Source organism: Colletotrichum tamarilloi, assembly GCF_030869305.1.
Source record: "Colletotrichum tamarilloi strain Tom-12 chromosome Unknown Scaffold_170.1, whole genome shotgun sequence".
Classification (NCBI taxonomy): domain Eukaryota; kingdom Fungi; phylum Ascomycota; class Sordariomycetes; order Glomerellales; family Glomerellaceae; genus Colletotrichum; species Colletotrichum tamarilloi.
Genome location: NW_026849553.1, coordinates 1 through 11,413, shown reverse-complemented (window position 1 = coordinate 11,413; position 11,413 = coordinate 1). Strand labels below are relative to the sequence as shown.

Genomic DNA, 11,413 nt, shown 5'->3' with positions numbered 1-11,413 from the left:
TCCCTTGTTCGCTGTCTAGAGCCCGAACGCCGTTCATATTTACAAAGGTTTCCTTCCTCATCTGAATGTTTTGGATTTTTCTAGATTTTGTCTCGCGGCGGGGGTTCATTCGTCGTCATAGCCCGTCAGCTGCTTTCTAGGTCCTGCGGGAACTGTGTAATATCCAGCGTCGTTAGCATTGCGTCTGTTTCCTTTCCATGTTCCTCGCGAAGAGGGAGGGAAGCCAGCGCTATCGGTTTCGCGGTGTTTTCGTTTTCTCGAGACTCACCAGGGTATGTGACGGGGATGGGGGGCGCGTTGTAGTCGCCAATGAAGTTTCTGACGGGAGGGACGACGGCCAGCTGGATGGGACCGAGGGCGCCGAGGACGACGGACCAGAAGTAGGCTGGCTTCTCGCGGGATGCCCAGCGGCAGTAGCGAATGGGCCCGGCCCAGAATCGGGGAGATGCGGCGGAGGACATTGTTTAGGTACTGTGAAATTGACAATTAGCCATGCGATTAAATTACAGAAGGCGACGATGCGTTTGCTCGCCGTAACGTACTCAATTGACCGTATGGTGTGTCGTCAAATGATTGTTGCTATCGCTGGCGGCGGACGTCTTTCTACGATGACCGAAGCTCAGAATGGAGCCGCAAGAGTCCCGGGGCCCGGCCAGGGTCGGATAAACCTCGTCGGAATAACCTGCCCTTTTGAGGCACGTCTTGAGGCACACAGCGGGTAGGTACGTACCCCTGCTGAAAAGCGAGACGGGAAGCCCAGGCCAGGCACCTCAGGTCTTAGGAATGGACCTCCCACCCGCCTCCCGGGGATTCTCCGACCACTACCTACCTTAGCTTGGCAACGGCTACGTATCCCCAAGCTTCAAGACACATGCACCGGATCCCAAAAGTGCATGTCAAGCTCTCCCGCGCAGCCAGCTACGCAACGCAACGCACCCCAGCTGTGCGCCCAACTTTGTCTTTTTTTCTTCTTGAACCTCCCAATCCACCACCCCTCCTCCTACGATTTATCCATTGAATTTTGTCAATCATGCGGTCTCTTCTTTCGCTTTGTCTGCTATTTCTGGCTGCCGCTGTGCACGCTGTTAGCGTCACTGGCGGCCGGCTTCTGGCAATTCTCGACGATGTTGCTGAGAAGGAGGGATACTCCAAGTTCCTCGGAGATTTGGAAAGTACGTCGGAGCTTATTTGAGATCATGCAAAATCTCGTGAATGAGAGCAATGGAAAGACGAGAGAATGCGATTAGCTAACCAATTGATCAAATCAGGCCGCGGGTTCAGCATCTCATACGAGACCCCCAAGAGCGAGTCTCTGCAGCTGTTCAAGCTCGGCGAGCGTGTCTACGACCACGTTCTGCTCTTCCCGTCTAAGAGCAAGGGTATGCGACTCAATTGCTGTTCGAGATCTATGGAGTCTATACTTACAATGGCATCTCCAGGTCTCGGTCCCAACCTGACCCCCAACATTCTCCTCCAGTTCGTCAACGCCAAGGGCAACATCCTGCTGTCCCTCTCCTCCGAGTCGACCGTCCCGACCTCCATCGTGAGCCTCCTGGCCGAGCTCGACATCGCCCTCCCCGCCGACCGTACCGGCCTCGTCGTTGACCACTTCAACTACGACACCGTCAGCGCCTCCGAGAAGCACGACGTGCTCGCCATCCCCGCCCCCAAGTCGCCCCGCGCCGGCGTCAAGAACTTCTTCCACGAGGACGGCGAGGTTATTGCCTTTCCCAACGGCGTTGGCCATGTCCTCGGTGCCGGCCAGCTTCTCACCCCGATCCTGCGCGCCCCGAAGACGGCCTACAGCTACAACCCCAAGGAGCAGGCCGAGGTCGTCGACGCTAGCGACCTGTTTGCCGCCGGCGAGCAGTTGGCTCTCGTCTCCGCCTTCCAGGCGCGCAACAGCGCCCGCTTTACTCTCGTTGGATCTGCCGAGTTGCTGAGCGACAAGTGGTTCGACGCCAAGATCAAGCCCGCGGCTGCTGGCAAGGAGGTCAAGACCTGGAACCGCGAGTTTGCCAAGAGAGTTGCCGGCTGGACTTTCCAGGAGACTGGTGTCCTTCGCGTCAACAACATTGAGCACTACCTCAACGAGGCTGCCAACGAGACCAACCCCGAGCTCTACCGCATTAAGAACGAAGTCGTAAGTTATTCTGAGTTGGATGCTCAGGGAAGAACAAGAAAAGGCTAACCTCCCGAGCAGACCTACTCCATCTCCGTCTCCGAGTACTCCTGGGACAAGTGGACCCCCTTCACTGTCCCCAGTGGTGACGACCTCCAGCTCGAGTTCAGCATGCTCTCCCCCTTCCACCGCATCCCGCTCGCTGCCAAGACCAGCACCGCCGACGCCACCACCTACACCACGTCCTTCATCCTGCCTGACCAACACGGCATCTTCAACTTCAAGGTCAACTACAAGCGCCCCTTCTTCACCAACGTCGAGGAGAAGAACACCGTTTCCGTCCGCCACATGGCCCACGACGAGTGGCCTCGCTCGTACGTCATCTCGGGCGCCTGGCCCTGGTTGTCTGGCATCTTCGCCACCGTCACCGGCTTTGTGCTGTTCTCGGCTGTGTGGATGTACAGTGCGCCTTCCGGCACTGCGACTGCGACCAAGAAGACGCAGTAAATATCTCAAGTTGGAGGGGGTTCTTTGAGTTGAAGAACGAGGATATGCAGATACAGATATGAGGATTTTGTGGTAGGCCACGATTCATTCATGGGAACCTCGGGATAGAGAAAGCGAGCACAAAATGAGACCTGGATTTCAAGACCATGTGATGTGGTCTGGAGCGTGTAACTGTAGTGTACATCTGGCTATAGGATAGCCTCCTGATGTGAAGGGGGCCAAAAGCTTAGGTATCAAATGACTTTTACGTTTAGAGTGTCTTGCTATGGTTGTCCCGATTACCCCTTCATCTTCCCTTTCGTCTTTGTTGTAGAATTTGGCCTTGAGCAGCGTCTACAATGGATGGCTGTATTACATCAACGAACCGACAATCTCCTTCAGAACGGCTTCATCGAATGTGCGATGAAATGAAGTACATAGATTCTGGCACCTGGCATGCCTCGAGCAAAGCTGCAGCACCATTCTAACCAGATTAAGAACATGAAGACCTAATCTGCAGAGGCTTTCCCGTGAAGGCCTCGATGAAGCAAATGCTACCACTGTTTCCGAGACTGTTCCGCCATAGAAATATGACCACTCCCGCCCTTTGCCAGAGACTCTTGCATCATCTGCCGGCGCAGCTGCTTGTTGTACGCCGGCGTCTTCATGTATTCGGATTTGGGGCGCGCCGTCCAGCCCTTGCCGTCGTCGATGTAGCCCCACCAATAGGGGTCACTGTTTTTGCTGCTCAAGGAGCCCATTGTCTTTGTTTATTCGACTTGAATCCTTGTAGATGATAGAGCCTTAGTTGCTAGGTGTTTTAGGCGTGATGTTGCAATAAACTATATCAACTTGGTTTTTGTTTCTAGCGAAGCGAGAGCATGCCAGCGAGGAGGCGCCATTTAGTTTATTTTATCTCTCTCTACATCTCCTTGCGGTGAGCAAAGCCTCGATCAAGGTCAACTCGTGGATACTACCTACCCATCAATGCCGGATTGACGTCAGTCGTCATCCGCAATCGTTATGACCAAGGCGCCGGGCACCGAGTATTGTCGATCTTCGCGGCTGTAAGTAGCGGCGAAGTGGCTCCTCGACTTGCCGTATCAGGCAGTAAGAATGGCCAAGAGAATATAAGCTGTGCCTCTATTGGTCAGCGCCCTGAACCTCCCGCCCCCTTGACTCGGATGATGACAAAAGCTTTCTAGAGTTCATCTCTCCCATTCAACTGAAATCTAAACAATGACGAGAACGATTTTGAACTTCAAATCAAAGCCACTTTCTATTAGTCTGATAAAGTAGACCATCTCATCACGTTCTATTCTGAACAGGTTGGTGCGTGGGGTCCGAAGTACCTTATAGCAACCTTGCACCCTTGAATCAGTACGAACTTCATTATGAACAATTGCTGAACTGTGATTAAGACTCGCTTCCAATAAAACCCCCAACGGTTGTCTTTCATAGTCACTCCGTATCAGACCGTTCTAGTCAGTTGTTTGTAAGGCTGAGGAAGCTGCTCATCACGGACAGATTTTGTGGACTACGGGGACTATTTGAATTGAAGATGGCTTGCCGATAGGCTCCCGCCATCATATGAGCCGAGTAAGGGCTTAAACGTAGTCGACATATTCAGCCCCATAGGTGCCATGAAGATGCCGGAGCAAGGTTCGCAAACGGTGCAGGGGAAAGAGAAAATTTCAATTGCTTGAGAACCGTCACTGTTCGTATGGTGGAAGCAACCCGGATCGTCAATACGTACCGGCGAACTTTGTCTGATCTTCTCCGGAGTATCCATCAACGGTACTGATTATTCTACCTCGAAGAATAGTGGATCGTGCTTTAGCCTTTTCTCTTTCAACTTTTGCCGTGAGCGGAAGAATTAGTATCAAGACTCAAACATATGAGAAACCTCCGTAAGGGTTGTCGCTTCGACATACGATGTTTGCGTTGGAAAATGTGGTTTTGAAGTGTACCACGCTCAGCAGAGTTGGCAACTCTGCTCTGACTGACGTCAACGTTCTCATTACTGTTCACAACATTAATGGTCTTGATTCCTCCCTTCCCCCACTACCCGTAATGGCCGCAAACTCGGACCAATCGCATGGCTTTCCGTCGATGTGTAGACTTGACAGACTCTGTGTCAGAAGAGCTATGCTTCCTCGGAGGAATTCTTCGATAATCAGATGGCAACAAACAATTGAGTGGCCATGTCTCTGTATGCATCTTCGAGCTGGCGCTCATCTTCTGCTTCCCATCGCAGACTGCCGCTAGCCTGGAGATGTTAATTGTGAAGAGAGTGACCAAAGACTCTGTTTCGTCGGCGACCCAGAAACGTAATGTATCGTGGGAGAATGCTGCAGCGAGGTCATCCATATGTAGCTCGAAATCGCGATATTTGATCTCAATCATCAGCTCGCAACGCTTTTGCACATTTCTTGAAGCCTGCGTCTCAGGCTAATTAAGTCTAGGGATTGGGTCAACGCAACCCGTAGCCGGAGGGGGCAAGTCACATTGATTTCTCGCATTGCATCTTGTCGACTTTAATCATTCTGCATTCTTCTGTGGAACTACAGTAGCCAGCCTCGATCACATATGCATTTTGAGAATGAGACTTGTGAGCGAGACTTGCATGGCCTGTATGGGTATGCTATAATCGGCAGCTTGTTACAGTTCCTCTTGTATGTCGACCATCTCGAGACATCGCACCGAAAGGATGGGAACGGTAATTCGCCGACACACCTAAATCAATTAATTCTTCGCCTGACTATGGTTGGGGGTTGCGGATTGCCAAGACTTCCGCTCACTACCGGTGAACATGCGAGTCCCTAGATAGATAGATATTGCTTTTACGAATGTACCTAGCTGAAGTCAACCATCATACCATTCAAATCATCGCTATTTGAATGAGAAGGATTTCCCTCGCTTTCTCATTCCAGTTCGTATCATCCAAAAGGGAATCTTGGCCGGTGCCGAGTCCCAGTACAATGAGAACATCAGCTATAAGGATGTTATCTCTGACCCATTCAAACTCAATCGCGTCTATACCACTGATCTCTAGCTCGGCTCCAGTCAAAGGCTGCTTTATGATTGCACTAAGAGCAGGGGGATGTGACTATCAATCTTCCACTTCCCACGCTGGCATCGCCAAGACTGAATAAGGGAATGGATCGATCACGACCCTACACGAGGGTTGTCGTGATGGCTTCTACCATACCTGGCCTCACCGCATGTCACGTGGCCTCGTTTGCATGATCACCGAGGTCCACACTCGCTTGCACCCTCTATTTCAGGGCGAACCTCGTGGCCATTTCCTACTTTCAATAGACAACCGTTCTCTACATTTAGCGTCGATGCTCGTATTGTGACTATACGACATGGGTTCTCCTCTATTTTAAAAGCTATCTAAATATATCCAGTTAGAGAATCCTAGACTATACTTAACATAGCTTGAGTTACACTACGAATGTGTGAGCGAGAAGTCAAGAACTTTCCATTGTTAAGCGGCCAACCACGCCCTGCAAAAATTGATATTGACATCTGATATTTATGCGAAATGGAAATTATCGAGAGGACTTACAGATGACAACAACAAAAACGATTACAATAACTCACGCGAAGTAAATTCCATGCAAAAACTTTATACGAAGGTCATCCTGACCAAGGCTTAAGCTCTGATTAAGGCTAATTCCTCATCGAACGATCCGCTGTACCTATGTAGAAGCACTTACTTCCTAGGATTCCCCTTGTACCCAACGACATTAGACCAAGTGGCATAATTGACCACTTCGTCGCTATAATCCAACAACTCTTGCTTAGTTTCAAAGCATTGTGCATAGAAGTCCAAAGCATCAGAGTTCACCATCTCGGTTGGAATGAGCATCTGCTCATGATAACCGTGACCTCCTATGTAAGATAACCGGAGCGTTTTATCTGGTTCCTCGTTCAGCGAATCCTCGATGTAGCCTGTGATGGTGCTTTCTCCTTGATTCCAGAGACGGTTGTCGTAGTAATCGGCATAAGGAATCCATGCCTTGGTTGCGGTAGCAAACAAATCCTCATCCGCCTTGATAGCGCAGTACCTGAAATTTATTTACCTAGGTAAGTAATTTTAGCTGAACAAAAGAACGAACGACGTACCAATTTGTAACCCCATAGCTGCTCCATCCAGCTGGAGTTGGTGTCGTATACACACCATTCCCAAGTTGGGACCACCCTTCGCTATCATCATAGTCCGGGTCTCTGAATGGTGCATTCTTTCTGTTTATCTCGGTAGCTTCTTCCTGTTCAGAGCTCATTAGTAGATGCTACTGGAGCTACATTAGGAAGCTCACTTCTGAAACTGTTCGATATCCGATGACTATCCTGGCCCAGGTAGTGTGACAGCATAGCGTCAAGAGTAAAATAATGTTGGTGAGCCACATATTTTGTTGGTTCCTGCAAGAATGCCTTGCAGATGAGGTGGTCGAGAGATCCGAAAAGGGCGGATTCAGCGGGGATGGTGACGGGTAGTTGTCTACCTTAATAACGAAGCCTTGGTCATCGTTCCAATCCAAGAAACAGAACCTTGCGATGTTCTTTGAGGACGAACATTCTTTTGATCTGACGAAAATATTCTTGAATCAAGTCCTGAACTTAAAACGTTGTTTTTCCTTGGCTCAGTAGATTGACAACACGGTGATTTCCGAACTATATTAACTATCACGCTGTGCACCTTATCAGGAGGCGGGTCCAAGCTGTGCCCGGACACATATGTAGCACGTCCAACCTTTCTCCACAAAGCCCCGTTTAAGAGACTTTATCGTGGGTTGGGACTTCATGTCTTGACATTGGCTTTTTTTCTGCATCATACTTATGCATGGGACTACGCCTCTGCTGGACTGCAATCAACCGGCTGCGGAAAAGAGACAGTATTACCACGCAGAAATCGCTTGCGACTAGTGGGTTCACTTCTTTAGAACCTCTCACCAGTGTGATCTCTGCTTGATGACCCTGGCGCCACTAAATACTAACAGGAATGGGATCTACTTTTACTCATTTTAGTGTTCTAGTCATTCTACACAAGCAGCGCCCTTGTCAAGTGCCTTCAAGCCATGGCGAAACCTTGTCAATTTGTCCGTTCAAAGTTCCGGAACGATAAACCTACCTGATGAGAGATTATTGCAATTACCAGATAGCTTGGTGTTTGCAAATCAAATGTGTACTCTACCTACTTTGCGGACATGAGAAATTTGTGCACTATACGATATCTCGTTTTGATTGCTCCACAAAGTTAGGGTATCAATTGGAAAGAGTGGCCCCTTAGAGAAGAATCAGAAAGCAGAAAAGGGGAACAGTGCCAACTTATATCATTCAATCACCCATCTGTCTGATACCTTGCATAGCATCGTCAAATTCTCGACCCTCTTCCCACTTCTTGTCAGAAAAGCAGAAAAGGCAATGTTTTTGGGTTTATTGCTTTGTGTCGGGTTTCTTTCACGAGCCGGTCTTACGTCCGTATTACCACGCGGCGGGGATAACTATGGAGGTCATCCCACAATCAACCATAATGCAGTCATCGCACTTCCTCAGATGACATCCTCTGGGTTCGCGGGACAGCTTGAGTCTAAATACAACCCTTTGCTTTTTGTTTCGGGCGGCTGCGATCCTTATCCTGCTGTCAACGCTGATGGATCTCTCGGGTAAGTTGGCGAAGCAAATCTTAGGAATGGTACATGAGCTAAAGTCACACGGTAGTGCTGGATTACGGCCTACTGGAGGCGGAAGAAGCGGCTGCGACGCCGGCGGCAAAGCTCAGGTTTATATTCGACGAGGAATCAGCAACGGCCATCGAGGCATAATGTACAGCTACTACGTCCCAAAGGTTCGCTGGGGCAAGGGAGACGAAGAGGGCCACCGCCATTACTGGGCGAGTGTTGTCGTCTGGATTGCCAAATCGACTTGCGATGGTGCCACCATGAAGGACTTGCGTTCCGTTGGTATATCTTTTACGACTGATCACAAGGCATGGGGTTCTGCCAGAGGCGACCAAACATCCGCCTTCCATGTGCAAATCCATGACAACGCCATTTCTCCCTACAGTGGCAGAGACGACGGTCGACTTTTCCAGCGTACTCCCGTGAGCTGGGATTCTCTTGATAAGGTAGTTCAGCAGGCATTAAATGATGTGAGGTACGAGAAGACACAGGTACCGTTTAATAACGTTGCCTTTCAGGCTTCCCTAGATGCTGCTCATGGAGCTCTCTTCTCGGATGTGCCACTGGAGGGAACCGATTGTACGGAAGGCATCGCGCCATCTGAAGTCACTCATTAACGCCACCCTTTCCAAGTACTGCAAAAATATAAGAATTCACCTCCGTTCGCTCGATGAAAACATACCAACACAAGTCCGGGTGTTTCAAGTAATGAGGTTATGCGTGAAGAGCTGAGAGCAATGCGAGTATCGCATACAACGTAAAAGGTACAATATCACGAAGGATATTCATACGTGAGACACCAATCAAACCGGTGACGATCGGAACAAGGTTTATTATACATGTTGCTCCTTGCCTGCAAATTTGTTGCATTTGAGAGTCATTTTTTGCAGATGAATGATTTGTTTGAAGAAGGGTTGATAGCTACTAAGGTGAAACTTTGCGCTCAAGGGTGGGCAGTTGTGTCCCGGGAAGAACACCATATTACTATAGTTTATTCGTGGGATTTTCAATCAGCTTTAATATTTTTCAAGTTCTCTGAAATAGTAGTTATCAGGCAGAGTTGATTGAAGAAAGAGTATGAGAACTAAAAATCGTTTCGTCCTAGATCGTTAATGGCGATCAAGTTTAGTGCTCGCGACCAAAACAAACTAGGAAGCGTAACCGAATTGGAGGAAATCTGGCCAAAAGTCCGATCCCAAAACACCGATCCGCTCTACAGTGTCTTTTCAAGAGAAAAAACAGGACTCACTGGACCCTCCGATCCCCCTCGGAAGTGGCGGTGAGCAGCTGACTCTCGGGGTTCGATTCCCGGGTCGGCGACTTCGGGAACTTTTGTAGTAGCAAAGGTGGTCAAGACTGCCATTTCCAAAGTCAATGTCTAGTCAGAACACCCTCGAGGATTCAATCATGTGTCATAAAAGTCCTTTAGAAAGTTTCAGGTTATGTTGAGCTTTTTAATGAATGTTGCGCGTTAGAAATAATTCTTGAGCGTACATGGCTACCATACAATTCTCCAACTGCAATCTCCTGAATATTGATCGACTGAAAGGTGACGTGTGTATCTAGAATCTCACAACATGACTCAATTCGAAATCCCAATTATAAAGGTTTCATGGGATCTTTCAGCTCTGCCAAGCTGTTAGGGGGATTTCTTTCAAGTCGTAGTTCACCTCCCTAGCGAGAAAGGTAACATCGGTGGACAAAGTGCAATGGCTTCCGGGAACTTTACTGCACAATCTTAGCCTCGCAGTCTATTAGCAAATTTTCTACTATACAAGTCAACTGCTCCCAAGGAGTCGGTAAATACTCCGACGGGGTAAGCTAAAATCTTACCTACGATCTAACAGACATTTATCTAACAAAAGCTTCCAATATGAACCCCATACTGCCATACCGGTCATGCCGAATGATCGTGGGGAACGTGCGGGTATTCTTGCCTCCAACAGAGACAAATTAATAACAATTCTACGAGAAAGGGGATGAATACTTAATTTTCTGATCGCAGACATCATGATACAATTATCGTAGGACCACTAGCCTTCATCTCTGACTCTAGGTCGGTTTCTCAAGTCCCCTCATTAATACCGTCACACCAAGCAACTTCCAAGATGAAGTTCGCTGCAAGCAACGTTCTGGCTATACTAGTGGCTCTTGCCAGCGCTCAGCCGGACCCTCAACACTACCGGCATCTCAACGGTAAAAAGTGTATTCTTCAGAGAGGTTATAAGCATTCTAACGTATGATTATCTAGCCGAATGTGTTAAGAACCGTGATTGCTGCCCGTGTGACACGGGATCCGGGGCTTCTGTGTACTGCATGCGTGAGCGACTAATCACTGTTCCTTCATTTGTGTCACTCAATGGCTAACTCAATTCAACAGCGGATTCTACCTCTTCGACGAAATACCGTTGCCTACACTTTGGAAACCCCTGGCCTTACTGTCAGAAGAACAAGGGACAGTGCGGCGACTGGGATCATCTGCAGTAAGATGTATGATATGATGCCATCGATAGTTACAGAATTCGAGACGAGCAGACTGGTTCGAAATCTAGGGACTGTTTGGACACCCATATCTGTAAATTCGATAGCCACCTTGAGTATTTGCACCTGAACATATGAAACCTGTTTCTATAATAAAACGAAGGAAGCCCCTTCCTCCATTGTTCCATAATCAAGCTCTACTTCATCGGTAGCTGAGCACTATCTGATGGAGGTGGATGACTATGGATCGCACTTGCGCAGTTGGTTGTACATGAATATTCGAATTATCAGAGTGCTTGAGAACAACTACCTCGGGTAGTGATTGGATGGATTGAGATGCATATTCCGCTCTCGTGAGAGAAGACTATAAGTTGTACCAAAGTTCCGTATGATTCTTGCGAATTCGTTATACTTCTTGCCAAACCATTAAGTCAACATACCCACTTCCTGGCACCCCCCTGTTTCTGGCACCCACAAAAACGCGAAAATCCACCACAACCCAATGCCCACCCCCAACCTCCTTTTATCACAACATTTTCAATTCGCGTCCAAATGGGCTCATCTTTTGCACATGTCTTCTTCTATATATAATGCCTCAATATACCGAAGATCAGCTTCGTCAGGCTCTCGAGGA

General features: G+C 48.6%; 6 protein-coding genes across 6 annotated transcripts; 3 read left to right on the top strand and 3 right to left on the bottom strand.

Annotated features, from left to right (window-relative positions):
- Positions 1-105: 105 nt before the first annotated feature.
- On the bottom strand, positions 106-461 carry CTAM01_15619 (NADH-ubiquinone oxidoreductase 9.5 kDa subunit; the record flags this gene model as incomplete). Its single annotated transcript, XM_060531615.1, has 2 exons — positions 106-152; positions 269-461. 2 exons carry the CDS (start codon positions 459-461, stop codon positions 106-108), a joined length of 240 nt encoding a protein of 79 aa, XP_060373795.1.
- Positions 462-1,030: 569 nt separating this feature from the next.
- Positions 1,031-2,629, top strand: CTAM01_15618 (dolichyl-diphosphooligosaccharide-protein glycosyltransferase 48kD subunit; the record flags this gene model as incomplete). Its single annotated transcript, XM_060531614.1, has 4 exons — positions 1,031-1,172; positions 1,269-1,379; positions 1,440-2,143; positions 2,204-2,629. The coding sequence occupies 4 exons, from the start codon at positions 1,031-1,033 to the stop codon at positions 2,627-2,629; spliced, it is 1,383 nt and encodes a 460-aa protein (XP_060373794.1).
- A 533-nt stretch (positions 2,630-3,162) lies between these two features.
- Positions 3,163-3,369, bottom strand: CTAM01_15617 (uncharacterized protein; the record flags this gene model as incomplete). The annotated part of the gene is made up of 1 exon (XM_060531613.1): positions 3,163-3,369. One exon carries the CDS (start codon positions 3,367-3,369, stop codon positions 3,163-3,165), a length of 207 nt encoding a protein of 68 aa, XP_060373793.1.
- A 2,960-nt stretch (positions 3,370-6,329) lies between these two features.
- On the bottom strand, positions 6,330-6,900 carry CTAM01_15616 (uncharacterized protein; the record flags this gene model as incomplete). The annotated part of the gene is made up of 2 exons (XM_060531612.1): positions 6,330-6,684; positions 6,743-6,900. 2 exons carry the CDS (start codon positions 6,898-6,900, stop codon positions 6,330-6,332), a joined length of 513 nt encoding a protein of 170 aa, XP_060373792.1.
- Positions 6,901-8,173: 1,273 nt separating this feature from the next.
- Positions 8,174-8,915, top strand: CTAM01_15615 (NPP1 domain-containing protein; the record flags this gene model as incomplete). Its single annotated transcript, XM_060531611.1, has 2 exons — positions 8,174-8,283; positions 8,339-8,915. 2 exons carry the CDS (start codon positions 8,174-8,176, stop codon positions 8,913-8,915), a joined length of 687 nt encoding a protein of 228 aa, XP_060373791.1.
- Positions 8,916-10,406: 1,491 nt separating this feature from the next.
- CTAM01_15614 (uncharacterized protein) lies at positions 10,407-10,785 on the top strand (the record flags this gene model as incomplete). Its single annotated transcript, XM_060531610.1, has 3 exons — positions 10,407-10,494; positions 10,550-10,618; positions 10,679-10,785. The coding sequence occupies 3 exons, from the start codon at positions 10,407-10,409 to the stop codon at positions 10,783-10,785; spliced, it is 264 nt and encodes an 87-aa protein (XP_060373790.1).
- Between the last annotated feature and the right edge of the window lie 628 nt (positions 10,786-11,413).